At 37.9% G+C, this 27,724-nt stretch overlaps 2 protein-coding genes and 1 pseudogene across 20 annotated transcripts in view; 2 read left to right on the top strand and 1 right to left on the bottom strand.

Moving 5' to 3' along the window:
- The window catches only part of GANC (glucosidase alpha, neutral C), a 69,923-nt gene extending 63,230 nt beyond the window's left edge, over positions 1–6,693 (bottom strand). For 4 of the 16 annotated variants that reach the window (XR_003210489.2, XR_003210491.2, XR_012373599.1 and 1 more), the window contains exons 1-4: positions 6,198–6,401; positions 5,494–5,836; positions 4,035–4,097; positions 2,557–2,662 (exon numbers count right to left, since the gene is read on the bottom strand). Coding sequence is in view for 9 of the 16 variants with exons in the window: in XM_025883622.2 (XP_025739407.1) it covers positions 2,557–2,662; positions 4,035–4,097; positions 5,494–5,522 (198 nt within the window). In the remaining 7 variants the exon portion in view is untranslated. Of the gene's footprint in view, positions 1–874; positions 1,015–2,556; positions 2,688–4,034; positions 4,098–5,493; positions 5,837–6,197; positions 6,409–6,439; positions 6,484–6,562 lie in introns of those variants that run through there. The other 12 variants (XR_003210488.2, XM_025883619.2, XM_073876861.1 and 9 more) reach the window with 9 other exon arrangements.
- Positions 6,609–27,724, top strand: part of TMEM87A (transmembrane protein 87A) — a 43,782-nt gene continuing 22,666 nt past the window's right edge. For all 4 annotated transcript variants that reach the window (XM_073876871.1, XM_073876869.1, XM_073876870.1 and 1 more), the window contains exons 1-7: positions 6,609–6,752; positions 8,022–8,082; positions 10,775–10,860; positions 15,985–16,098; positions 18,222–18,272; positions 18,356–18,400; positions 24,584–24,701. In XM_073876871.1, the coding sequence (XP_073732972.1) occupies positions 6,609–6,752; positions 8,022–8,082; positions 10,775–10,860; positions 15,985–16,098; positions 18,222–18,272; positions 18,356–18,400; positions 24,584–24,701 (619 nt within the window). The remainder of the gene's footprint in view (positions 6,753–8,021; positions 8,083–10,774; positions 10,861–15,984; positions 16,099–18,221; positions 18,273–18,355; positions 18,401–24,583; positions 24,702–27,724) is intronic.
- LOC112833516 (U6 spliceosomal RNA) lies at positions 13,018–13,117 on the top strand (annotated as a pseudogene).

The raw sequence follows: 27,724 nt of genomic DNA, 5'->3' as shown, positions 1-27,724 counted from the left end.
AACCACCCCAAATGGAGGCTGCTTGTCTCTACAGTGAGCCGGATACAAGGTTCAGACAACTTTAGAGATTACTGTCCGGGTCCTCGTTGTCTCTACCAGACTGACAGAGGACATAAAATCCTGAGTCCCTCTTAGTCATCTCAACTCCAAGTGATAAGAAAAACATTTCAGCCCAGAATTTCAGGGTGACCCCCTAAACATATACATTTGCCTGAGATCAGAGCATGCAGATTCTCTATGCAGCCCAAATATTTCTAATACCTGAACATGAAGTCTGTTCCAAGGGGTCCTCAAAGTTCTCAATCCTGGGAGCCATGCTGCTGACATCCTGGATAACCTGCCCTTGCTTGTTGGGCTTCTCAACTCCCTTCTGACCCATGTGCTATCTTGTACTGAGATTCTGTGTGTCCTCCTGGACTGTGGCTTCTTTTCCTTAGGAGGCGTCTAGATCTGGTGGACTCTGGTTCTGGCACCTGACCTGAACAGCATTGTCTCTCACGTTTTCAGGCTCCAAAGAGGGATGTGTATAGAGAACTGACGTACAGTTTTGTAAAAGGTTGTGTGTGGGGATCCACCACTAACTGTACTGCTATCAAGGTGCATGGACATTTGCATTCTGGTCCACAGAGTGCTTTTGCCTCATTTACTTCGCGTCACGATGCGTCTTCATGACAGTGGATATTCAGATGCTCAATATACTGAGGCTCCCCAAGGATGGAAAATGATTCTTGCCCTGACTGTGGGATAGCTACAACTCTCTGGGTTTAGACACACTGGAGACAGGAATGAAAATGAGCAAATGACAAAAACAAAAACAACCCCCAAAACAAAAAAACATAAAACAAAAAAATAAAGGAAAAAGAAAGGAAGGTACCTGACATCTGGTGGCAGGCTTAATGACTATGACTCTTAGAAGGTTCCTAGTGGACTCCTTGCATTTCCTGGAGCCAACTGCTTCTGTTGACTATGAATACAGAGGTTTGGCTGGGTGTCAGGCTATTAGACCACATGCAAATGGCCGGTGGCTCCCCAGGAAGGAAATCAGTGCCACTCCATGTTTTCCCATGTATAGCTATCAAACTATGCTAAAAAAAAATGATTAGTATAGACGTGGATCAGTTGTAGAGGACCTATGACTTTGGGCGGGGGGGGGGGGGGAGTACCACAAACTAAGAACTCAGAGGCATCAAAGATGCCAAGCAAGGGGGAAAATGCCTCCAGAAAAAAAAAAAGGTGGTATAAAAGCAGCACTACGTTTCAGAGAAAGGTTAACCATCCCATCTGTGTAGTTAAGAGACATGAACTAAGTATACTGCTACCACAATACACCCTTAAGTAACCAGAAGTTGGGGACAAGGGATAGGACAGAGAACACAGAACTGTTGACAGGATTTTAGCCCTTATTTTGAATTTGGGCAAGAAAAGTATGTTAGAAAACTCCACATCTATGAAATAGCTAAATTTTCTAAAATTTGTAAGGAAGGTAGCCTTCCTCAGTGTGCAATTGATCCTCCTGTCTGGGAATAAAGTTGGAACCCTTTGCTAAATTAAAGGTCTTACAAATGTTATAGAGAACCCCCTGCTGTGGGGAAGTTTTTATTGTCTTCCTCAGCGCAGCGCCATGGGGTGAGAGCTATGCCACAGGGAGATCTCTCGCAGCTTTGCAGGAAAAGGGGGGATTTCTTCTCAGTCACCTGTTAGGGAACCTAGACTGCATGGCTTTAAGTATGTCTTTTAGTTACATGAACTATCAATTAGGTCATACTGGTTTGAGAGGCCTTAGAAGCACCTGAAGCTTCTAAGAAGACAGGGAGGATCTGGAAGTGAGGGTCAGGCTGGGAGCATGGGTACTTGTGCATGGTCACACTTCCTGGCTCAGCCCATATAGCACTTCCTCTGTGACTGGCCCATCCGAAGTAGCATGATGACTTGACAAGTGAGAAAAAGTACTTAATATACTGCTCTAATCCTTTCAGTATGTAATAACTAGGGTGATCTGCTAGTGAAGCAGTTCAGGAGATGGAACATTTGTGACTTAGGTTTTCAACTATATAGTCCCTTGCTCCCCTGGCCCACCCACATTTTGAGGTTTGGACAGTTACTGAATCTGTACCTTGCTCAGGCTGCATGCTCAAGTGCACACTGTCTAATAGTAACAGAACATGGGTACTTGATAGCGTTGACAGATGCAGGTGAAAACTCTGATTACCAGCTGCATGACTTTAAGCAGGTGACTTTCTAGTCACTTTTCTGTATTATGAGGACGAATTAAAAGGAAATAACATTTGTAAAACATCGAGGAAAGCATGTGATACATAGGCAATCTCTAAGTTAACACTCACATTACCGTTAAAGTAGTATTCATGTAGATAACATTGCTTTATCTACATCAGTGTAGATAACGTTACATTATTACTGTAGATGACATTACTTCCCTAACAATGTTTATTTTTGAAGCATACGTAGTTTTAATTAGCCTTTGTGGAAATTTACTTCATTCAAACCCAACTTAATATAGAAACAAATAATTCTTTGTAGGAAATACTTCTCTCTCACCTTGGTTGTTTCACTGATGATTTGGAACTTGGTGCTGTCTTTGCCTATTGTGGCTGAGTCTAGTGATGCCTGATAGGTGGCTCTCCTGGAGAGCTGTTTCTGACGCCTGCCGATATACAGAATATAAACACCTGAGAATTATTTGTGACTGTCAGCATCCAACAGACTATATTATCATGTGGAAGTCATTAAACTTCACTATGATGGTAAATGAACTGGGTCCAGGCAGTATTAGTACTCTAATAAAGTACTAACAGGAGTACTTTGTTATTAGAGTGCCAATAAAATTAGTACTAATTAAGAATAATACGAATGAAATTGTTCAACATAGCACTGCCCAAGGATGGCATTTTGTCCCCTTTATTGAGAAGGTGGGGCAGTTTTCACAGACGACATTTATTAGCTTGTTAATTTTCCTTCCTCCTTCCATGAAATGTACACTTTAATAGACACTCAATAAATTATGGAAATCCAACATAATCCAGTAACTTAACAAAATGACCAAGAGTTCCCTATAGAATTCCCTCTAAGGTACCTATTCAGAATTTAGGTGATCTGATTTTCTTCCTTTAGAGCAGTGTGAATAAATTAGAAAGTTGTAACATAGGATACAATTTTTGGTGGTTTCAGGTTTAGGATCACAGAAAGACACTCAACAGAAAGATTTTAAAGAAATGTTTTTTGAAGCTCTGGGGAAATAGGTCATCTTACATAGTGGTGATGGGAGTACAAAACGGTACAATCCCTATGGGGGAGGGGGCCTCTGGTAATAGGTACAATTTTAAATGTATCTATTCTTTGATGCAGTAATACCATTTCTGGAAATTAATCCTATAAATACACGTGTAGGTGTAGGAAATGACATATGTATAGCTTTTCATTATGGCATGATTTTATAGCTAAAAGATTAAAAGCTCAAGGATCTAGCAACAGGAAGGAGACTGAATAAATCATAGTACATACTACACAGCTATAAATAGAGAGGACAATCTCTATATACTCATGCAGAGCTCTTGAGAATAGACTATAAAGCAGGAAAAAAAGTACACAACAGCATATATAGGAAGCTACTTGGTATAAGAAAGGCAGTGATATAAGAATATATGTATCTACAAAAAGAAATACTGGGAGGATAAATAAGGAATTAATAAATCTGGTTACTTCGAGGGACAAGATGTAGAATGGGGTGATAGGGGACAGGCATGGGAGTAACACTTTTCAAAGTATATCTTTTTATATTATTTGACTTCTGAAACCTGTAAAAGTATTATCTATTCAAATACATAAACACTTTTAAAATAAAATATGTATTTATTGAGAAATTTAAATAAGACAATAATAAGTGTATAAAGGTGAATGTCTCCTGTCTGATGAATTTCTTAATGATCACATTTCCTAATTGACCCTTTCCTTAAAAAGCCTATAAACATTGCAATATTGAAATGTTTTGATCTAGGTAATACATTTCCTCTCCTTACCTGTAGAAAGCAATCTTGCTGCAATCTTTGAAAATGTTTTTATCCACAGCTTCATCTTCAACACTAAATAAAAAGACATTTTAAGAAACATATTTTCTACAAGGTTTGTGAATCCAATTTTTGTTCCTGCTCTAACTATAGCATGAACACAGGTAATAAACTTCTGCAATGCAAAACTGTGTCATGGCCATAACATAACACGATAGATGCTGTGCTGTAGAATAACATCCTTTTGTAAATCACACAAGATAAACAACAAAACATCAAGTTCTGGGATTACCCCGAAAGCACTGGAAAAAGAGTCTTGTCACTTATAAGGAAGAGTTCTTTTAAAATGATGGCTGAAGGCTATGACTACAACAATAAAATCAAAAACACACAAAAAACCCAAACGAAAAAAAACCAATCTACCCACTTATTTATTCAATAAAATATTTTCAGAATATTCCTACTGAGTGCTGGGCTCTAAGGAAGATATGAAGAGATGTGTCTGAGCTTTCTACGAGAGCCTAACCAACAAGCACAAATCAACCTGACAAATGCTTTAACAGAGGTATATGCAAGGAGTAGAATAACAGAAACAGATGTAGAAGGAAAATTTTTTGCTTTTTAAGATGATGCTGACAATTAGGAGCCAATGCTTTTTAAAATCAAGTTCCCAGAACAGCTGTTTCTAGAATAGAATATGAATAAGATACATGCATATTGCTACTAGAGAACATGTATTTAAATTAGCGTCCAGTGGCACCTGGCTGGATTAGTCAGTCCATGCAGATCTCGGGGTTCTGAGTTCGAGAGCCCCGTGTTGGGTATAGAAATTTCTTAAAAATAAAATCTTTAAAAAATAAATTAGCCTCCGTATGATTAAAACCATAGGCTGTAAGGAGGGGGAAATTTACACTGGCCTTCAAGCAGACATGTTGCTGAATACAGCTGTAGTCAGCATGTCTGTGAATATGTAGGAAACTATGATTGAACACAAATTTCAAGATATTAAGAAAACAAGCCCACACAGATACACTTGGCTGTACTAAATTATTTTCTTGGAAGTCATCAAATCCTTCACTGATGCAGTCTTTGTCACTGTTTCTTTTAATTAAGTGTGCAAAGATTAGAGAAATTTGCAGTCTTTGCTTTCCAGCTTTGAAGAATGAGCTCTGTAACAATTTAGGAAGATGGGGGTACAGCTGAACATGGAAAGCAACATGCTTGAAATTCACTTGTTATAGTTCTGATCACCACTCTTCCACTGTTTTGTAAACCATCCTGAAAATATTTTATGAGGGGCTACTAATATCAACTAATTCCCTGGGGAATTGAGAAAAAAATGATAAAGATTAACTACAAAAATATGAAACATGCAAATAAAAGGCCTTCAAACAATCAGTAAAACCTTCAAAACCAGAATGTTGCTTTCAGGTGTTATCTATCCCCTGCAGGACCACCACTGGGCCTTTACCTGATTTCCTCTTTCCCAGCAGCTTCCATGGCGTCCCAGTCAATCCGACTGACTTTCAGCGCTCAGGGCAAGGCCAAGGGCAGTCTTTTTAAAACGCCGATGGGACGTTTTTCTAAATTACAACCAGGACTTCACCACTGTCAGTTCCTGGGAAATGGGAGTCCTCTCCAGGTCGTTAAGGAGTAGCAAATCTGCATTTACTCCTGGGTTTTCCAGGCTCAAACTTGCGTTTCTAGGGATTTAGTTGGTCACATTTTCTTGGTTACGAGCGCCCGACGAAGAACTGCTTTCATTAGGAACCAACACTGTCTTTCCAGTGTAGGGGGCGTGTACTCAAAGAGCCCTAGAGGATAAAAGTCAAGAGCGTGAGAACCAGGAAGTACCGAGACCGCTTGTCTGACCCAGGCCAAATTTCTGCAGGTTTATCTCAGCGACCGTGACGCCACAGATACTGAAAACTGACCCACTCTTTCAGTTTTTAATAGAAAGTGCTGGCCGGCTCTGTGCTGAAGGTTGATGTTACCCGGTCAAATTCTGCAGCATCATACTTTTCAGGGCTAGAACGGTCTTTATAAAGTCATATCTACTACAGTCGATACAGTTCAGTAAGTGCTTATACTCTACCACTGCCAAATTCCAGTCTTTGCTTAAATATCTCCAGAAAACCGAGAACTCACTACTACACACGAAACAGGCTGACTTACGGCTTCCCAGACTTCTGGCCCCAGCGACTGACTTTGGTCTAGAAGGGATGAGAGGCTGGGGCGAACGAGAGGAGGAGAGAGCCAAACGCTACACTGGGTGCTTGCTTGGTCCCCAGACCCTTTAAGGGCCGGGAGAGAGAAGCGCCGACCGAAGCGGATGCGGCTTTTGGTGAACATCCTAATGCTCCAAGGTGACCGAGTTACCACGGGACTACGCCTGCGCCGTACGGTCTAAAACTCACACGAGGCCGTGACGGCTGCCTTAGGGAGGGGCTGCTGGGTGGCAAAACAAACAAGCACCGCGAGGTTTCGAGGACCCGGATGATCCCGCCCCCAGAGCAGAGCCGGAAGAGGGCGGGGCAAACCGGAAGAAGGTGAAATGCTTTCGGTAGGCGCTCCACGGCTGTGAAGATGGCGGCGGCTGCGTGGCTTCAGGTGCTGCCTGTCATTCTTCTTCTTCTGGGGACTCAGCCGTCCCCATTGTCGCTCCTCGGTGTAGGACCGGCACCTGTCGCCGCTGCCGACCGATCCAAGTGGCACATTCCGATACCGTCGGTGAGTGTTCACTTCAGAAGCAACTGAGCCTGGAGGAGCAAGGGGTGGGGCTACGGCGGCCCTAGGGGTCCATGAAGGTTTCGCAAAAGTCCGCTTCCGAAGGGGTGGAATTACCTGGAGCGTCTCTGTCGCTGGTTAGCAGGGACCCACCTCCCTGGAGCGGAAAGCCGTGCACTTCTGTGGGTAGGTTAGCGGGAGTGCCAGGGCCACTTCAGGACCGGAGAAGAATGGTGGGGCGGTTTCTTACCAGCTAAGTCAGAACTTTGAATGCTTTATTTGAGACGGGAAAGTTGATGAATAGGTAGAGAACGGTTTCCCTTTCAGCCGAAGTTTCACAGAATCCAGTGACCCCGAGTTGGATGAGAGAGATCTGGAAATAGGTGTTTTTCTTTTTTTGCTCTGCACTTTTTTTTATTACTGGATGATTCTACTTACGAAGTTGTTTGATTTCATTGGAACTTTGCAGTGGTTATTCTAAGCTTTGCTGTGTGATTAGGAAGCCTAGGCATTATAAAAAATGTATTCTAACATGAGAATGGCTGAAATGGAAGAAATTGTATTCTAAAATTTGATATGGTAAAGGTAGTCTTTCTTTTGGACAATTTACTAGATAGGTTGACCCTTTCTGTCCCCCCACCCCCCTCCTTTAAACCTCATTTGGGTAAGAGCTATAGTCCTGCGAGCCAGCAAATCAGATGCACCCAGGAAATGCCAAAAAGCATTTTGTCCTTTTGAAACCACGGTGGCCTTTTTGTTTCATTCTGCTCTGCTCACTGGTTGTAATGTCCAAATCTTATTTGAGCTTTTACATAGCAAGCATTATAGCTTTTGTTCATTTGGTGAAGATCTTCAGGTTCTTACTTTTAGGTGTTGTTGCTAAAATGGTTACTAGTTAAATTCGTCTTGACTGCTCATACAGTAGTTTATTTGAAGAAATGATTGGATAATTCTGAACAGTGATTAGTGGGTAAAGGGAATAAACTAATTAAGGAGCACCTCCCATGAAGATTTAAGTTGGGATTTCTATCAGCTTCTCTCCTAGAGTCCTTGCTTCATGGCCTGTGGGGGAAAAGATTGTGTCTGCACCAAGCTGCAAAACTGCAGTTTGGATATGGTTGAATTTTACTAAAAGGAAGGATATTGATTTATTTTTTGTTAAGAAAACTAACTTAAACACTTTATAAATTTAGGTTTTTATAACAATTATATTCTGCCTTGGGAATTAAAGTGAGCTGATGCTAATTATCTTTCTCTCCTTTATCTTTGCAGGGGAAAAATTATTTTAGTTTTGGAAAGATCCTGTTCAAAAATACCACTATCTTTCTGAAATGTGAGTTTTTGCATTTCATGAAGTTTTTATTCGAGTTTTTAAGTGATCTTTAAACTTTTTAAATTACCTAGTTTCTATCTCTGACCTATTCTAAACATGAGCTTTAAAATTTAATAGTCTGGCACTATCTAGGCATAAACATTGTAGTGTAATTAAGGTCTTTTCAGTGAGTAATTTTCAGAATACTTGTGTGAACTTTATTTTCTTCTGTTTCTCTGGTGTTTACTATACACAGTTAGACAAATTATGTTGTTTGATTGTCTGCCTGGTGTTTTAATCTGTCCTGTGTTAGAGAGCTACCACTGACTTTGCTTTTGTGTGCTTGTTAGATGTTTACTGAACACATGACTTAGGTTTATCAGACCTTTGGCTCTGAATGAATATGTTCAGTAAACCTTTGTTTACAGAAGGAGTATTTTACTGTTTGGATCTTTGGAAGAGGAAGCTCCAAGATATTACCGGGGTATAGGGATTATATAGAACAAAACCAGTCTGTCCAGTGAGAAAACCACTGTATCTGAATCCAGAATATCCTGTTGCATATTTAAAAACGGCTTCCTTTTATTTTTGAAACTGGTTTTATTTTAGGGAATAAATGATCATGGATAGCTCTGTTTCGGGATCAGGGATAAAAGTTCAGATCATCCATGTGTGCTTCTTTGCATGTCTTTATCCATGAAAGTGCAAAATTGTAAGTTGTAGTTGGATGATTTTGTTTTAATCATTTAGTAAGTAGTTATTAAAAACCTACTATGTGCCAGGCATTGTTTTAAACAGCAGGGAAGTGATAGAAAAGGCCCTCTCTCTTACTGAGCTTACAGTGTCACAGGAGTGAAGGGGGCCAGTAAAATTTCTATAAAGATTAGACTATGTCTACGAAAATACAATCTCTTGACTAATGACTTAAATTTGGTTTAAATCAGATTCCTGAAATAAACTGGTCTGTCTTGTGAGGTTGATGTGCTACATAAGAGTAACTTTTAGGGCGCCTGGGTGGCTCAGTCGTTAAGCGTCTGCCTTCGGCTTAGGTCATGATCCCAGGGTCCTGGGATCAAGTCCCACATTGGGCTCCCTGCTCAGCAGGAAGCCTGCTTCTCCCTCTCCCCCTGCTTGTGTTCCCTCTCTCGCTGTGTCGCTCTCTGTCAAATAAATAAATAAAATCTTAAAAAAAAAAAAAGTAACTTTTAGGGATAACAGTATTTGGTTTTTTGGAATAGCCTGACAGCCTGCATGCTCTTCTACCTTTTTTATCATGTATAGTTTTTTCTCACCTGTATTTTGATCAACTGGTGCTTAGCCACCTTACACAAGCTGCATTATTTTGCAGTGTTTACATTTTATTTTTTGGGAGAATTTGAGGCTCCTAAAAAATTACATTGTCTTTCATTTTGTTACTTCTCTGCTTTCTCACATTTACCTTGTCTCTGATTGTATACTTTAGGGCTGTGGTATATAGCTTTCCATGAAATTGCCAGGACCATTTTCGTCTCTTAATGCCATCCATTCAAAGTTCTGAATGGTGTCTTTTAACATATATAGTAGTATTTTTTCAGCCAAGTCTTTCTGCAGATCTTTTGTTTAGGGGATTTTCTTATTGGCTCTGTTGAGTTAATCCCATCTTTGTATGGTTCTTCTGAATAGTTAACAGTGAGATCACAAATATCCTTTTTATCATTTCCATAAATTCTATTTAGCACATCAGAGTTTTGTGTATTTTAATTGACCCTCGTAAAAGTATGTCACTTGAAAATTAATTTGAGAAAACAATTCAAAACAAAGAAAAGGGAAAGGTAATAATTTTAGGTGTGGACCTTTTGTTAAGAACCAAAAATAGATTCATAGATGCAGTCATGTTTATCTTTGTCACATTTGTATAAAGCAGGTATCTTCTAGTATATTTTCCATAATGCAGCTGGAATTAAAGATAAACTGACTTCCAGGTGGGACAGCTGATCAGTGATACAGTCAGATTTGTGCTCTCAAATTTTCAGACTAATGCCTTGGTCCACTAGAGTATTGTGTTCCAAACTATGTTTAATTAGTTATGAGGCTCTGACTTCATGAGGTTCCTTGAGGCCTCTCTTAAGGTGGGTTTTGGAAAGAGTCTTTCATTTTTGCTTTTGGTCTTCCTACCTTCCCCAGCCAGGTTTGCTTTTTTTCCTTTTTTCTTTCTGTCTAGTTTTGGTGTCTTTCAAGGTCTAAGCCATTAATTTTTCCCTCAGTGGAACTATTTTGAATACTGCCTTATGATGTCCTTAATGTTATTCCTTGTTTCTCCAACTAGAATGTGGCCTCCTACAGAGTCCTGTTCTCTAGCCTAACACAGTGTCATGTAGCTTTGTATACTTAAGTGCTCTGCTCAGTAAATAATTTGAATGATAATAGAAGACTGGTTTTAATTTAGGACTGCTATATCACTTCCAGGTTTTTTCCAGCAGAGAACCAGAAACTGAGGTTTTAAGGCATAAAAGTAGATATACTTAAGCAGGTCAGAAACTTCTTTTGTGAACAACAGTACTTTTATCTGAAGAATATCCACTTCTTTTTACGTATGTTACTTCAGTACCTTGTGTTCGGAGAAGAGATGGTCTTTGAGTATCTAAATTTAGCAGGAAAAATAGAATGTGGGGTAACAGTTTAGGAAAAATGCTTTGGGAATCATCTTTATTCACAAAGTTTTCTTCTTTTATAGTTGACGGAGAACCTTGTGATGCATCTTTGAATATAACCTGGTATCTGAAAAGTGCTGATTGTTACAATGAAATATACAACTTCAAGGTAAGGAATATAAAATTAACAGACTTTCTTGGACTTTAAATATCATCGTGTCCTACCGTATAGAGGAAGGAGTGTCATGTAGCTAGCAGGAGAGCTGAAATTAGAATCTTCTGTGCTTCCCAGTTTGCAGACCTACCATGCTAGCAATTCTCAAACTTTTTGGTCTCAACCCTTAAAAATTACTGCAGATTCCTGCTCACTTTGGCAGCACTGTAGGAATGCTGACAGTACTGAATCCCATCTTTGGCCCTCCATTTTGTTTATGTTTGTTTAGTTACTTCTCTTGTGGGGCTATGTGTTTCAGGCCCCTTGGAGATTATTATAACATAATCTTAGAAATATCCAAAAATCTATTATCAAGCTCAACACCCAGAGAACAAATAATCCAATCAAGAAATGGACAGAACACATGAACAGACATTTCTCCAAAGAAGACATACAAGTGGCCAACAGACTCATGAAAAAATGCTCAACATACTCAGCATCAGGGAACTACAAATCAAAACCATAATGAGATACCACCTTACACCAGTCAGAATGGCTAAAATGAACAAGTCAGGAAATGACAGATGTTGGTGAGGATATGGAGAAAGGGGAGCCCTCCTACACTGTTGGTGGGAGTGCAAGCTGGTGCAGCACTCTGGAAAACAGTATGGAGATTCCTCAAAAGGTTGAAAATAGAGCTACCCTACAACCCAGCAATTGTACTACTAGGTATTTATCCAAAGGATATAAATATAATGATTCGAAGGGGCACATGCACCCCAATGTTTATAGCAGCAATGTCCACAATAGCCAAACGAAGGAAAGAGCCCAGATGTCCATCAACAGATGAATGGATAAAAAAGATGTGGTATACACAACACACACACACACAAACACACACACACACACACACACACACAATGGAATATTACTCAGCCATCAAAAAAGGGAAATCTTGACATTTGCAACAATGTGGATGGAACTAGAGGGTATTTTTTTTTTTTTAAAGATTTTATTTATTTATTTGAGAGAGAGAATGAGAGCGAGCACGAGAGGGAAGAGGGTCAGAGGGAGAAGCAGACACCCTGCTGAGCAGGGAGCCCTATGTGGGACTCAATCCCGGGACTCTAGGATCATGACCTGAGCCGAAGGCAGTCACTTAACCAACTGAGCCACCCAGGCGCCCGGAACTAGAGGGTATTATGCTAAGTGAAATAAGTCAGTCAGAGAAACAGTTATATGATCTCACTCATATGTGGAATTCAAGAAGCAAAATAGAGGATCATAGGGGAAGGGAGGGAAAAATAAAACAAGGTGAAATCAGGGAGGCAAATCACAGACTATTTTGCTTAAAGATTTTATTTTTATTATTTGAGAGAGTGGGAGAGAGCATGAGCGGGGTGAAGGGTAGAGGGAGAAGCAGACTCCCCGCTGAGCAGGGGGGCCCAATGCGGGACTTGATCCCAGGACTCCAGGATCATGACCTGAGCCGAAGACAGACACTTAACCAGCTGAACCACCCAGGCTCCCAACCATAAATGACTCTTAACTCTAGGAAACAAACTGAGGGTTGCTGGAGGGGAAGGGGGTGGGGGGCTAGGGAAACTGGGTGATGGGCATTAAGGAAGGCATGTGATGTATGAGTACTGGTATTATATAAGACTGATGAATCACTGAACTCTATCTCTGAAACCAATAATACATTATATGTTAATTAATTGAATTTAATAAATAAAAAATTTAAAAAAGTGGGGGAAATGCCTACCAAAGCCAGGATTGGGGGAGGCTTGTTTTGGCCTTCCATGAATCTGTTAGAGATAACATAGTCTTAACCTTTCCTGATGCACAGGTGGTGCCACAAGATCTAATTAATGATTAGCTGTTAATTAGGTGCATGCAAGCTCTTTTCAGGTGCATGGGAATCCTTTGATCTCACTACAGTGCCCTCCTGTGTGTCCGCTCACTGTATAATATCTATGGACTAAGTAAGGTCTGGATTTTGCAGAGAATAACTCTGCAACTGCTGTGAATTGTCCTCTGCCCATTTTCCTCCCCCTGTCAGTAAGTTACCCTGAATAAAACTCTGCGTAAACTATAGAGAGCTGCCTGCTTCATTTTCTTGTCTCAAAATACTTTCTCAGTTTATGGAATACTTTATTGTTCCTCCTCCACCTTCTAACAAGCACATATACTAAAATTGGAACAATACAGAGAAGATTAGCATGGCCTCTGCCCAGGATGACACCCAATTCATGAAGCATTCCTTAAAAAAAATTACTGCAGTTTCCAAAAAGTCTTTTGTTCATGTGGGTTACTGTATTAGAAATTAAAACAGAAAATACAGATACATGTATTAATTTGTTTTAAGATAGCAGTAACAAGCCATTGCATGTTAATACAAAAAACATTTTTTTAATGAAAAATAATTTTTTCCAAAAAAACACAGAAGAGGTATTATTTTGTATTTTTGCAAAACCCTTCATTTAATGTTGGATATAATAGAAGACAGCTGAATTCTTCTATCTTCTTCACTCAGTTTATTGTGATACATTATTTTGGTTGACGTATATGTACAAAATGTGGCCTCATACAGATACATAGTTGGAAAAGGGAATGATATTTTAATAGTGTTTTCAGATAATTGTGAATAGTGTTCTTTGATTCTATACCAAAACATAACAAGTAGAGTTTTTTAAAGGTTGGTGGCAATGTGGAATCTGAAACCATATCAGTGAATTTTATTCCTACTCTTTTGTATTTATATAAGTTGGTGTGTCATGGACTTTGGTCTTTTACCTATGTCTGATTTTGGTTATTTCAAAAATACTGCTTGACTGAATTTTATAAATCTTTAAAATACTAACTCATTCTACAATTAAGTTGAAATTATATTTGTTTTTTTAAAGATTTTATTTGTCAGAAAGAGAGCGAGCGTGCACAAGCAGGGGGAGTGGCAGGCAGAGGGAGAAGCAGGCTCCCCGCTGAGCAGGGAGCCCTACGTGGGGCTCAGTGCCAGGACCCTCGGTTCATGACTTGAGCCGAAGGCAGATGCTTAACCGACTGAGCCACCCAGGCATATAACCCGAAGTTATATTTGCTAATATTACCCTCCTGTCACATCAGAAACTCCCTCTTAAGTATTGGACACTGTTAAGCTCATTGTGAGGAAGAACAATTTGAAAGCTCAAATTTTATCATTGGCAAAGAGTACTCTCAGTTGTCTTCCTTGAAGTAACAGCCTCCCTTTGCCCATTTTCAAGAAAGTATCTCCCAGATAACCAAATCTGAATTACTGTAGTTTGTTAGTTATTCTTTTTTTCTTTTGTAAGATTTTATTTGACAAAGAGAGGGCCAGAGAGGGAACACAAGCAAGGGGAGTGGGAAAGGGAGAAGCAGGCTTCCCGCTGAGCAGGGAGCCTGATGCGGGCTCAATCCCAGGACCCTGGGATCATGACCCGAGCCGAAGCCAGACGCTTAATGACTGAGCCACCCAGGTGCCCCTTGTCAGTTATTCTTTCAGGCAAATGAAGAAAGTGGATAGTTCAGGTTATAAGTCAAAACAGTTGTAAAGTGTTTTATCTCATTTATAATATTTTGCATATTGCCCATTTTGTCTCATAGAATATTAAAAAAATGCACAAACTCAAAAGTCCAGATTTAATAATGTTAATAGTTTTTACTGTTTCATTAAGGACATTCTTATGTAAAACTGGCATTTTTTTATTTATTTTTTTTAAGCCATATGTGATCGATTGTTATGACTACTGGTACAATTAGATGCCACTGCCTTGGTTCCTGATACGGGGCAGCAATTTTACCTATCATTACTTTTGCATTATCAGTACAAGGCAAATAGCATATTATTTTTTTATTAGTAGTATGGAAATAGTTTTAGACCTCATTTCAGAGTTGACATAGTACACTGTACTTGGGCACTGAAGATATATGGCTCCAAGATGGATATTTCAAGGCCTTTTCCGTTCTGTTTCTCGTCTCCATTTATTTCTTTTTTCCTTTCCAAAGATATTCTAACTAGTCTTTAAAAAATGTCTACCATCCAGTTGGTTTTTCAAACCTTAAGCTTTTTGATTTCTGCCTTCTGTTAGGGTTTTACATTACCTTTTTTGTGGTGGTGGTGATTATTTTTTGCTTTTGTTGTACAACATTGGATAGGAGTGGTAGGGCGAGGAAGACTAAAAGGACTGAAGAATTTAGAGAGAAATGATAATATGTCCAGAGTATGGTTTGAAGCATTATTGATCTTTTTCTCTTAATCACTAATTGAATTTACAGTTAAAAACTTGATACATTTGGGGCATCTGGGTGGCTCAGTTGTTGGGCATCTGTCTTCGGCTCGAGCCCTGCATCTGGCTCCTGCCCAGTGGGAAGCCTGCTTCTCCCTCTCCCACTCCCCCTGCTTGTGTTTCCTCTCTTGCTGTCTCTGTCTCTGTCAAATAAGTAAATAAAATCTGAAAAAAAAAAATTATGTTCTTAAAGAAAACCTTCATACATTTGATACTTGGAATAAACTGGTCAAGAGCTTAGCAGATCTGGTCTTTATAGGTAAGATAAGTTAAGAATGTAAAAATTATGTTGGGTTGCCACAGGACAGAATTATAAAAATGACATGCAGATAGTTGGAGATGTAAAACTGGAGCGTAGGAAAAAAAGGGGAAGATTAGGGATATAGGTATAGGAGGAAAATCACAGAACTGATAGATGCAGCCACAGAAATGATGAGTTTTTTCAGAATATCAACAGTGGGCTATGAATAGCTACAGTAGTTTTGTGCTCTAAGCTTATGAGCACAAGTATATCTTTTTGTTGGTGTTGGCAGTTTACTTTATTAACTTTTGTAAATATATTTTCTTGTGACAAAACCTTCTGGACTGACATTTTCCAGGTCTTCCTAGAATTTTTAGAAGAACTCCTCTTTGTGAGCAATGGACTAGAATTCTGTACTTTATAGAGTCTAAAACTGAGATTCTTGGATACTATTACACAGTTTTTATCTGATGCTGTTAACTTTTAAAATAGCAAATCCAAGCATGTATCTGTCCTATAGACTATTTGTTATCTTCTAAATACCTTACCTGTGAAAAGTATGTTGTATACTTTGTATTTTCTCTGTTTTTATAGGCAGAAGAAGTGGAGACATATTTGGAAAACCTTAAGGAAAAAAAAGGTTTGTCTGGGAAATACCAAACGTCATCAAAGTTGTTCCACAACTGCAGTGAACTCTTTAAAACACAGGTAATGTTTGATAGTGGTTGGAGGGAAATAGAAGAGGTGAAATGTGTAATATGTGTATTTTTGATGATTCCCCATTTCCCACTTCCCAATTCTTTGTTCTGATAGAACTAACTTAGAAGCATGTTCCAAAGGTGCATAGTCAGCCACTTAGTATTTATCTCATTAAAAAGAGGATGTGCTTTCCTTTGTGTGTAAAAAGCAAATCCCCATTTTTTTTACGGTAGAAAAAAAAATTTGCCACCATCTTAACCATTTTTAAGTACGCCATTCAGGGGCATTAAGTACGTTTGCGTTATTGGGCAACTATCAGTAGCCATCTCCAGAATTTTCATCATCCCAAACTGATACTTCATAACCTTTAAACAACACTCCCCTCCCCCCATCCCTGGTAACAACTATTCTACTTTGTCTCCATGAATTTTAGTATTTTAGATACTTCAAAGAAGTGGAATCATACAATATTTGTTTGGCTTCTTTCCCTTGGTGAATTGTGAAATGTTTTCAAGGTTCATCCATATGTATCAGAATTTAATTCTTTTTAAGGACGAATTATATGTGTGTGTGTGTGTGTGTGTGTATACACACACACACACACACACACACACACACCACATTTTGTTATTTATTCATCCACTGATGGGCATTTGAAACATCCAATTTTCAGTTCTCTTGTCATCTCATCTAACTGATACGTTCTCAGAAGAATCAGTGTTTCTAGATTTTATTGCTACAGACCTGAACTCAAAGAGTTGAATTTTACACCTTTTTTTTTTTAAAGATTTTATTTATTTATTAGAGAATGAGAGAGAGAGAGTGCACAAGAAGGGGTAGGGTCAGAGGGAGAAGCAGACTCCCCACTGCGCAGGGAGCCTGATGTGGAACTCGATCCTGGGACTCCAGGATCATGACCTCAGCCCAAGGCAGTTGCTTAACCAACTGAGCCACCCAGGCACCCCCACACCTTTTCTTGAGTAAAGGAGAAGAGGTGAATAATGTGTGTTTTTAATGCTTACAGATACGTAATCATGTAAGTGGAATTTATATTCTAAAATTTTTTCATAGAAATAGGATCTAGCATCATTTTTTTGATAGAAAAGTTATATATTTTATGGGTGTTGAAAACAGTTATTGTTAACTGTAGCCTTTTTGTCCTTACTGTGTTTATTGCTTTTGAATATTTAGCAAATTGCCTTGTAGAGGCAGAGTTCACCAAAAGCTAGGTTTTCTGTCCAGTTACTAGAAGTGAAGTTGATTTATAAGAAGGCCTTAACTTAATAATTAGTGATTGATAAGCAGATGAAGTAATTGATAATTGAACTATAACAACTGATAATTGAGTTCTTGTTATAGCTTAGATTTTATGGGTTTGGAGGAAAAAGAAGATATCTTTAAAATGGTGAAAGAATAAGAAATCTAGAAACAGTGGAATGTTGAGTAAGCAGCTTTCTGTTAGTTTTCTAGCCTGGGAGGATTGATTGGCCTTTCTTGGATTTGATCATGGAAAGCTACCTGTTGTATGCTGTTGCCCAAGGTTCACTTTGAGATCTGCTATAATCTTTCCAGGGTCTTGGCATATACCCCTATTGCTAAGCTTACTTCTCCTCCTCCAGTCTAATGTAACAGAGTTGAAATACGTGTTCTAATTACTGAGGAAGGAGAATGCCTCATCTGCTGATAACTGATAAGAAAGGTAATTAGTGTAGTTTTTTTTAGGCATGAATGTGTGGTGGTGGAAGGAGCACAAGAGTTAAAAATCCTACTTTCAAATCCCATTTCTGCATCTAAAGCTTTATAATGTTGAGCCATATTTTTCTCATCTGTAGCAAGAGAGGGAACCATAAGATCTCTCCATCCTAAGCATATACCTTCTGTTTAAGGTTTTTTTTAATTCTTAAAAATCTTTAATTCTTAATAGAAAAATTGAGTGGCCAGTTTAGTCTGATACTATTTTTTAGTTCTCTGCATGGGTTTATTCGCTTGTTTATGGTTAATTGGAAATCTTTTGTCTGTCAATGCCATATTATTTATTGTTACAGTAAGTTTTGCTTTAACCATTTCTGTGGATTTTGAACTATGCTTTTACTATTATACTTCTTTAACTTAATGTTATGTTTCTTTCATAGAGCTTTTCTGGGGATTTTGTGCGATTGCCTCTCTTAGGAGAAAAACAGGAGGTAATTGTTTTCATTGTTATATATTTCTGAGAGTAAAGTAAAAATTCTGAATTAATTTTCTTTTCCTTTTTTAATGTTTAAAGGCTAAGGAGAATGGAACAAATCTTACCCTTACTGGAGACAAAACTGTAAGTATAGTAGGGAATTTGGGGCATTGAGCCCATATTTCAGTTTTCTTAGGTTTATGTGTTTTGAATTACCTTGGTATCGTACCATTTAAAAAAGAAACTTAAGAATGGAAGTTTAAACCCCAAAATGTTGGGGTGCCTGCCTGGCTCAGTCAGTAGAGCATGTGACTCTTAATTCTTGGGTTTGTCAGTTTGTATCCCACCTTGGGTGTAGAGATTACTAAAAGAAAAAATAAATAAACTTTAAACACCAAAATGTTAATAATGGTTGTTGTGGATAATATGAGCCATTTTTATTTTATGTGTTTCCTGCATTTTCCCTATTTGCTACAATCTATTGTTTTTGTAATTATCACCCGATAAATATGACTCATAAATAGGAAGAACCTTTTAAGAAAGAACCTTAAACTCCATCTAAAATTGCCTTTGAATAGAATATAACTGGAAGACAGTTTGGAAAATTGAAAAAAGATTGAAAATGATAAATATGCCTTTATTTTCATAATATACTTTCTAATTCATGATAACTAATTCCTCAAAACTTTACCTCTTAAAAATATAGAGGAAATAAGACTGTTAACCATGTTGGGTCATGCTTTTTACAAAACTGATTAAAGTTTTAAATTTTATAATGACTTTATTCAGACATACTCATCTCAGAATTCAGCCTTTTAAAACCTATAATTCAGTGTTTTGTATAGTATATTCACAAGTTGTGCAACCACCAATCAGGATCTAATTCCATCACCCAGAAAGTCACTGTTTGAATATGGCAAAGCCATTAGCGGTCACTTTTCTTTCCACCCTTGTCCCAGCCCTAGGCAACCACTATTCTGTCTATGAATTTGCCTGTTCTATTCATTTTTATATAAATCTAATCATGCAGTTTGTGGTCTTGCGTCTGGCTTCTTTCACAATTTAAAACTGTCTTAACTTTCACTTCCTTCTTGTGCAGAACCTTAAGATCAGTCAGAGGTGAGTGATTAGGGCCTTCTCAGGCCTCTCTTAGGTATTTGTGTATAGCCCCACATATATGTGCACAAATCTGCATGTACTTGTAGCCTTGTAGATTTTCAGGAATATTTTGGAGCTTTTCAAAGCCCCTATGGTCATCTCATTTCCAGTTTTTCCTTTTAAGTTTTGTCAGCCTTTTGATAGCCCAGCCTACTAACATCAGCTGAGGGGACAGTTGTGATCCATCACAGTTGCTGCTGAGTGCCTTTGACAGTGTCCTGAGTATAGGATCCTTTCCACTGAATGAGGCTGGATTAGGTCATATAAAAGATAAGACCTGGGAAAGGAGCTTTTCAGCACCTGCCAGACAGTTTTAGGGTATCTCCAAACTTGTTCTGTTTTTTTTCCGGTGCCTGCCAAACTGCTGTTTTTCACAGCCATTAGAGTTGTGAGAACTTTGGTTTTAAGGTGCTTGGAAGAGGGAGATGGGATTAGGATGAACAAAAACACCACAGGCTTGCTTTTCTTAATGAGACCCAACTGTTTTTCTTAAGGAAACACATTTAGGGTTGGCGCAAGTCTTTAGCTCATTTCTGGACTTGCAGAAATGTTGATTTAGATAATTTTTGCCCATGTTCTTGTTGCTTTTAGGGATGAGTGTATTTTCAGAGGTCTTCATTCTGCCATTCTGGAAGTATCCCCACTTTCCCTGCCCTGATTTATAGTTTATAGAATTTTAACCTAAAGATGAGTTTGGCGCTGCAGAACTCATTAAATTTTTTTTTTTAAACAATGTTGGTTTTTTTCTTATTGCTAATCTGTTCAAAAATTTAGAAAACATACATCAATGCAAAGAAGAAAATAATTATCTGTAATACTACCACACACTGACAGAGTTTAAATGTATTTACTTTATAATCTTTTGTCTCTGAGTATGCTTATATTTATTTAATAATGGGAATCCTACAATATACATTATGTTGTAACTTTTTTTTTAGCTTGGCAGTGTAACATGGACATCCTTCCAGTTTAGTAAATATCGTTATGACATCATAATTTAAGTCACTGCAGAGTATTTTATTGTATGAATACATTGCAGTTGTTAGCAAACTATCTGTTGTTAGACATTTATGTTTCATTATTTTGCAATTTTAAAGAGCACTTCAGTGATTAATTTTGAAGATTAAAAAAATTTTTATATTCTGGTTTCAAAAGACTTCATGTTGGCAAATATGTTGCTTGTATAACGTAAAAGTAAAAATCCCTTGTAATTTTATTTTGTAGCAGTTCGGTGTGATTACACAGAACACATGCATATTGACCAAAGTGAGATCATATTATATATACTGCTATATAATTTTTTGTTTTCACTTAATAGATTGGTACATTGAGTGCTATTTTACTTTTTTCATGGTTGCATACTATTTCATTTTACGCTGTATATTGTTTTGTTTCCAAATTTTCACTATTAATAGCTAAGGTCCCATTCATAATGTGTAGCTGTATCTTTGTGCACTTTTTTTTTTTTTAAGTAGGCTTCACACTGGGGCTTGAACTCAGGACCCTGAGATCAAGACCTAAGTTGAGATCAAGAGTTGAACATGCTTAACTGACTGAGCCACCCAGGCACCCCTGTGCACTTTTATAATATTTTCTTAGCCTTAATTCCTAGAGGTGGAATTGCTAGGTCCAGGTGTATGCACAATTTATGTTTTTTTTTTTTATATTTTGTCAGTGTGCTCTAGAGAAAAATTATAGCAATTTATTGTCCTAAGAAAATTGGATTGAGTTTCCCTCTTTGCTCACAAACAGTGGCTATTATAATTTAAAACAGGTTTTATGCAGTTTGTCAGGTTAAATTGTTGTAAATTGTATTTTTAAAAAATTATTGTTGAGGCCAAACATTTATTTTGTGTATAGCATACTTTTATTTTTTTTAAAGATTTTGTATTTATTTTTAAATAATCTCAACACCCAACAATGGGCTCAGACTCACAACCCCAAGATCAAGAGTCACATGCTCCACCGACTGAGTCAGCCAGGCTCCCCCTGTGCATAGCATACTTTTAAATTCTACTCAAGGCTTGAGCCCTGTTCCTAGGGATTAAAGCTGGCTGAAAGATGACCCTGTTGAATATCACAAGTAATATTTAATGATATTTAGTCAGATTATAATAAAAAGTCAGAGATTTATCTGTCCTTTGATCATTCTTCCTGAAAATTGGGCCTGAGAGAATACTTTAATAATCCTTTATTTATTCATTCAATTATTTATTTATTTATTTATTTAAAAAGATCTTATTTATTGGAGATTGAGAACAAGCAGGGGGAGAGGAAGAAGCAGGTTCAGGGAGACCGACATGGGGCTTGATCCCAGCAGGCTGGGATCATGGCCTGAGCTGAAGGCAGATGCTTAACCAACTAAGCCCCCCAGGCGGCCCTGATAATCCTATTTAAAGGGTAATCACAAGTTCAGCACTACCCCCTTTTATTAAAGCTCTCAGAAAACATGTTTTTCAGACAAAGGGGCCTTTCTCTGTCCTTGTTTTCCTAAGAAGATGTAATGTCTTTATTAATTCAGTTTTATGGTTTGATTTAAGCAGTAATGTGATATATTTACCACTGTAATGTTTTTTAAATTAGTATATTTTCTTTTTTAGAGCAGCTTTAGATTCATAACAAAATAGAGCAAAAGGCAGGGTTCCCACATAACTCCTCCACAAACGCACTCAGAGTCCCCCACCATCATGGTCTTGCACCGGCCAGTGTGGCACATTTGTTACAATTGATGAATCAGCATTGACACATTGTTATCAACCAAAGTCCATAGTTAACATTAGTGTTAGTTCCTTTTGTTGTATAGTATTTGGTTTTTAATAAAATGTAAAATGACAGATAAACACCATTATGAGAATAGTTTCATTGCCCTAAAAATCCTCAGTGCTCCCTCCATCTAGTCATCTCTCCTTTCAAGCCCCTGGCATTGATTTTTTTTCTTTAAAGATTTATTTATTTGAGAGAGTGGGATGGGGGGAGCGGACAGAGAAAGGGTGAGACTCTGAAGTTCACTTCCCGCTGAGTGTGGAGCCCCACATGGGGCTCAATCTCATGACCCTGAGATCATGATCTGAACTGAAATCAAGAGTCAGATGCTTAACTGACTGAGTCACCCAGGTGCCCCTGATTGTTTTTTGTTGTTGTTGTTGTTGTTTTCTTTTACTGTCTACATAGTTTTGCATTTTCCAGGATGTCTTATAGTTGGAATTATGTGACATATAGCCTTTTCCGACTGGCTTCTTTCACTTAGTATTTTGAGTTTAAGGTTTCTCCATACGTTCTCATGGCTTGATAATTCATTTCTTTTTAGTGCTAAATAATATTCCACTACTTGAATGTACCACAGTTTATTTTATCCATTCACGTCTTAAAGGACAATTATGAAGGAGCCAATAATAGTACCTATCATATGTGGTTGTTGTGAGAATTAAGGACTATAGTAAATGTTAAACCTCTGGCAAGAGTGCCTGGCATATCTTTTAAGATTCTTAATTGGTATTATGTTCTCAGTATTCTGAACTAGACTTGTTAAAGCTTGGTTACCAAGACAAAACTTGGCATATCGTTATTTTTACAGGCTCAAAATATGTATATCCCAGAGTTAGATGGAAACTTTGTCAGATGCTGGAATATGAGAATTAATGAGTCCCTTTTGAAATTTGTAAGAGGTAGTTTTAAGGTGTATAAAATTAGTGCCAGAGCAGCTTATTACGCCAAATTAAGTTTTATTGGTTAATGCACATGTAAGTTCAGGAAAGGTTCAGTTAATTATGGGTAAAGGACATGATGTACCTATAACTTTAAAGCTTTAACTTTTTCTCATAAATTGCTGCTTAATTTTGTCAGAAAGGGACCTTTAGGCAGAGATAAATCAATATGTGATTCAGCATGGAATTTATGTTCTTAAGTTACTAAGATAACCTAGTAAATGTATTATAGCTGTAGAATCATTAAATCTACTTTGACACTTTGGATTTGCATTGTGGAATATAATTTTTGAACTCTTGTTTTGGCCTTTCTTGGGTTGTAGGATAATTTGAACATTTGAGAAAACCTGTGGCTCCGCAGGAAAACACATAAATATGTAAAATCTGTTATCCATGTTGAGGGGTTTTATAGATCAATGAAGCTTACCCAGAGGTGTCTGGGTAAAAGTTTCTTTTAATTTTAAGACCAGAAGGTAATAAATTGTAAGTCTAAGTAGCAATACCTTTTTTCACACAAGGAAGAGGCCAATAATTTTCTGTGTTTATCTCCTTAATCTGTGTTTTAGTCTTGTGGTTGTGGGAAGGTCCGTAGTCCATCTAACAAGTATGGCAACAAATCTTTTGAAGGCTTTTTGCTTGGGCTATGTAAAACTGGCCTTGGAACGGATTCTTCCCAAGTGACTAGTTTTGTAAACATGGAGGCTGTTCCCTCCACTTCCTTTACTATGAGGGACAGTAATTCCATGTAGACTAGCCATGATTAAATTTTTTTCTTTAAGATTTTTTATTTATTTTTGGCAGAGAGAGTGTACAAGCAGGGGAAGCAGCAGGCAGAGGGAGAGGGAGAAGCAGGCTCCCTGCTTAGCAGGGAGCTCGGCAGGGAGCCCGATGTGGGACCCTGGGATCATGACCTGAGCCAAAGGCAGACGCTTAACCATCTGAGCCACCCAGGTGCCCCAATGATTAAATTTTTGATAAAAATGTGAGTCCTTTTCAGTAGAAATTCTGGTAGTCTTGAGAATGACGTTGAACAAAGGGAATTAAATTCAGGAGTTAGTGTTTATAATATAATTCACTGTCAACATCATGGGTGTTTTTGTTTTGAGGTGATTTAAATCTGCTTACTTTATCTGTGTAAAATATAACCAAGTATCCTAGCATGGCTTAATGAAATAGATTCAATTTAGTAATTTTTAGCTGAGGTTTTCCTTATAAAAAAATATGTTTATACATGATTTTTGTGCATAACAAGATATAAAATGTCCTGTCCTTCAGTAATTTATAGTCTAACATACTTTATTGTATGCACTGTAGGCCTGTTTGTTTTGTTGTGCCTACTCTTTTAATGAATGAAAGTGAAGAACTCAGCTGTGTTTTTGGGCACATTCTAGAAGACGATTTTCATATTAACATGTGCTCTTAGTTCTTAAGACTTGTAGATTGATGTCTTTTTTTTTTTCTCCAGGCAATGCATGATCCACTGAAAACTTGGCAAGATGCACCATACATTTTTATTGTACATATTGGCATTTCCTCCTCAAAGGAATCCTCAAAAGAAAATTCACTTAGTAATCTTTTTACCAGTAAGTACATTTTGTTCCTTTTTACCATTCATCTTATCCAGTTGTGTCATGCATGATGGGTAGTGTAAAATTGCTTTAATGGAGGGAATAATTAAGAATGTTTGTTGTGAGGGTGCCTGGGTAGCTCAGTCCTTTAAGGGCCCTGGGATCGAGCCCCCTGTCGGGCTCCTTGCTCGGCAGGGAGCCTGCTTCTCCCTCTGCCTGCTGCTCCCCCTGCTTGTGCGCTCTTTCCCTCTCTCTAGCAAATGAATAAATAAAATCTTTAAAAAAAAAACAAAAACGTGTATTGTATACCAGACACAGTCTTAGGCACTTCACTTATGCTTTCTTGTTATGTATTATAGATACCAGGTTTCATTTTCCTTCATTTGATCCTCCTACTTTTAAGATTCATAATTAGTATTATGTTCTCAGTATTCTGAACTAGACTTGTCAAAACTTGGTTACTAAGTCAAAACTTGGAAATTCTTGAATTAATTGACTTTGGTAATTTTTTAGTGTCTCAGTTTTTCTTAGTATTCTCCTTTCTACTCTTACCCAGTTCCTGGAATCATCTCTTACTTGGAATTTCATGGTCACTTAACTAACCAGTCTTATTTTCTGTAGTTTCTTTTTTTTTTGTTTCTTCCTACTTTGAGTTTTCTTCCCTCCCCTCCATTCTGGAGTAGAATATTGAATGAAACGATGATGACCATCCTTATCTTGCTCCTGACTTTATTGCCACTCTTTATTGTCACATTTCACCATTAATTATGTTCACTGTGGACTTTTCAGAATATTCTGTGTTTGGTTAAGGATGTTTCTTTCTTTTCCTCATTTACTAAGTGTGTTTTTCTGCCTTTTTTTTTAGTATGGAGAAGGAATGCTAAGTTTTAGCAAATGCTTTGATTGTATTGATTAAAATGATTATATAGATTCCCCCATTAATCTGTTTATGTGTTGCATTATATTAACTGATTTTTCTAACGTTAAACCATTCTTGGGGGCACCTGGGTGGCTCAATTAGTTAAGCGTCTGCCTTCAGCCCAGGTCCCTGGGATTGAGCCCAGTGTTGGGTTCCCTCCTCAGCAGGGACTCTGCTTCTCCTTCTCCCTCTGCCCCTTTCCCGCTCATGTTCCCTCTATCTCTCTCAAATAAACTAAATAAAATCTTAAAAAAAAATTTAAAAAACCCATTCTTGAATTTCTGAGATGCCAGTATTTGGTCTTGATACACAAACACACACTCATACACATACATACATAGCTGACTTCTGTTTTACAGAATTTTATTTGGAAGTTTTGTTCATAGTAAGATTGGCCTATAATTTTCTTTTCTCATAGTGTCATCTATGGGTTTTGGCATCCAGGTTATGCTGGTTTGTATGGGTAGGATTATCCATTTTTTGAATGTTTTGTAGAACTTATGATAGTGTTTTGGCCTGATCTTTTTTCCCCCTCCCTTATATAGATTTTAACGACTGATTAATTTTCTTTAATAGTAATAAGTTTTTTTAGTTATTCTGTTTTTACTTGAATCGATGTTTTTTTTTGTTTTTGAGAAATTGTCCTATCATTCAAGATTTCAAATTTTATTGGCATAAAGTTATGAATAGTATTTCTTTACCAAAAAATCTGTATCTGCAGCTTTTTTTCATTCTTAATATTGCTTTTATCTTCCCTTTTAACTTTTTAAAAAATCTTTGTAGAATTGTATTTTGCTATATTTTTATCTCAGTGAACCAACTTTTGTTAGTTTTCCCAACTGTATCTTTCTTTTCTATTTCATTATTTCTTTTGTTTGACTTAATTAAAAAAATATTTTTTATACATTGTTGCATTGAGTGCTTTTAATTCCCAATCCAGAAATGGGTTTTATGCTTTATAGTTCTATGGGATATAGCAGTTCTAGGTAAACCAGCGGGTGGCCCTGCACAGTTGCCGGACCCAAGATGTATGTGTATCCTGTATTTCTAGGCCCATAGCTTTCTAAAGAGTAAAGTCTAACGCAGTAGTTGCCAACATTTACTTTCAACCTTCTTTCTTTGAAAAGGATGGAAAAGAAGCCCTGTTCCATTCCACCTTAGCCTCTTCATGCATCAAATCTGGCTCTGCTCATCCTTTTCCTTAGAATCCTGCTAGTTTTGGTGATCCCATAGGAAATGCACTCCCAACTACCATAGCTTGCTTTTCAGGCCCAGAGTCAAACATGACCATAGCTTCAGCCTCTTACACTGTTCTGAGTTTTTGTTCAGTTTTGATATTTGGAGGTGTTTATCTTGTTTTTGAGCTTATACCCTTATTTTGTTTTGTTTTATCCATCTGTTGTTTGGAGCTAAGAAGAAGGTACTTTATTTTTATTTGTTTTTTTAAAAAAAGATTTTATTTGAGAGAGAGCAAGCATGAGAGAGAAAGCAGGAGTTGGGGGGGTGGGGGGGAGGGGCAGAAGCAGACTCCCCGCTGAGCAGGGAGCCCGTTGCAGGACTCGATCCTGGGATCCAGGGATCATAACCTGAGCCAAAGGCAGACGCTTAACCGACTGAGCCACCCAGGTGCCCCAAGAAGAAGGTACTTTAAAGCATGGACTTAACTATGCCATGTGAAATTCCTAGAATTCTCTGGAACAGTTTTATCGTCTTTTTTGCCTTCATTAAGTCCTTGATGTCTCCCCATTGCCTGTAAAATGTCCACCTTGTACAGCAAGGCTTATAAAACTCTGCAGCTTGTCCCAGTTTACCTTTTGCTATTGGGTGCGGTCTCAGACTACATGTTCTTTAAATATATATCATGCATTTTCACACTTGTCTTTGTTCATGTTATTTCTCCTGCCCAGATGGCTTTTTACTTTGTTCTGGGAAATACACACTCATCCTTCTAGGTCTGGCTCAGAGGGGTAGTTCTCTGTCTTGCTTTCCTACTTTCTCTCCCTTCTAGCAGCTAATCCACTAGATGGTGGAAGACAGCTTCATCTTTTTATCTCCTCTGTTTTCTGTAGTGTGTGTCACATAGTAAGTGCTTAGTAAATGTATTTTATATTTTAACATA

This window comes from Callorhinus ursinus, unplaced genomic scaffold, assembly GCF_003265705.2.
Source record: "Callorhinus ursinus isolate GAN/ISIS: 27379988/994484 unplaced genomic scaffold, GSC_fseal_2.0 scaffold25, whole genome shotgun sequence".
In the NCBI taxonomy this organism is placed as follows: Eukaryota; Metazoa; Chordata; class Mammalia; order Carnivora; family Otariidae; genus Callorhinus; species Callorhinus ursinus.
This window is presented reverse-complemented; position numbering and strand designations above follow the sequence as displayed.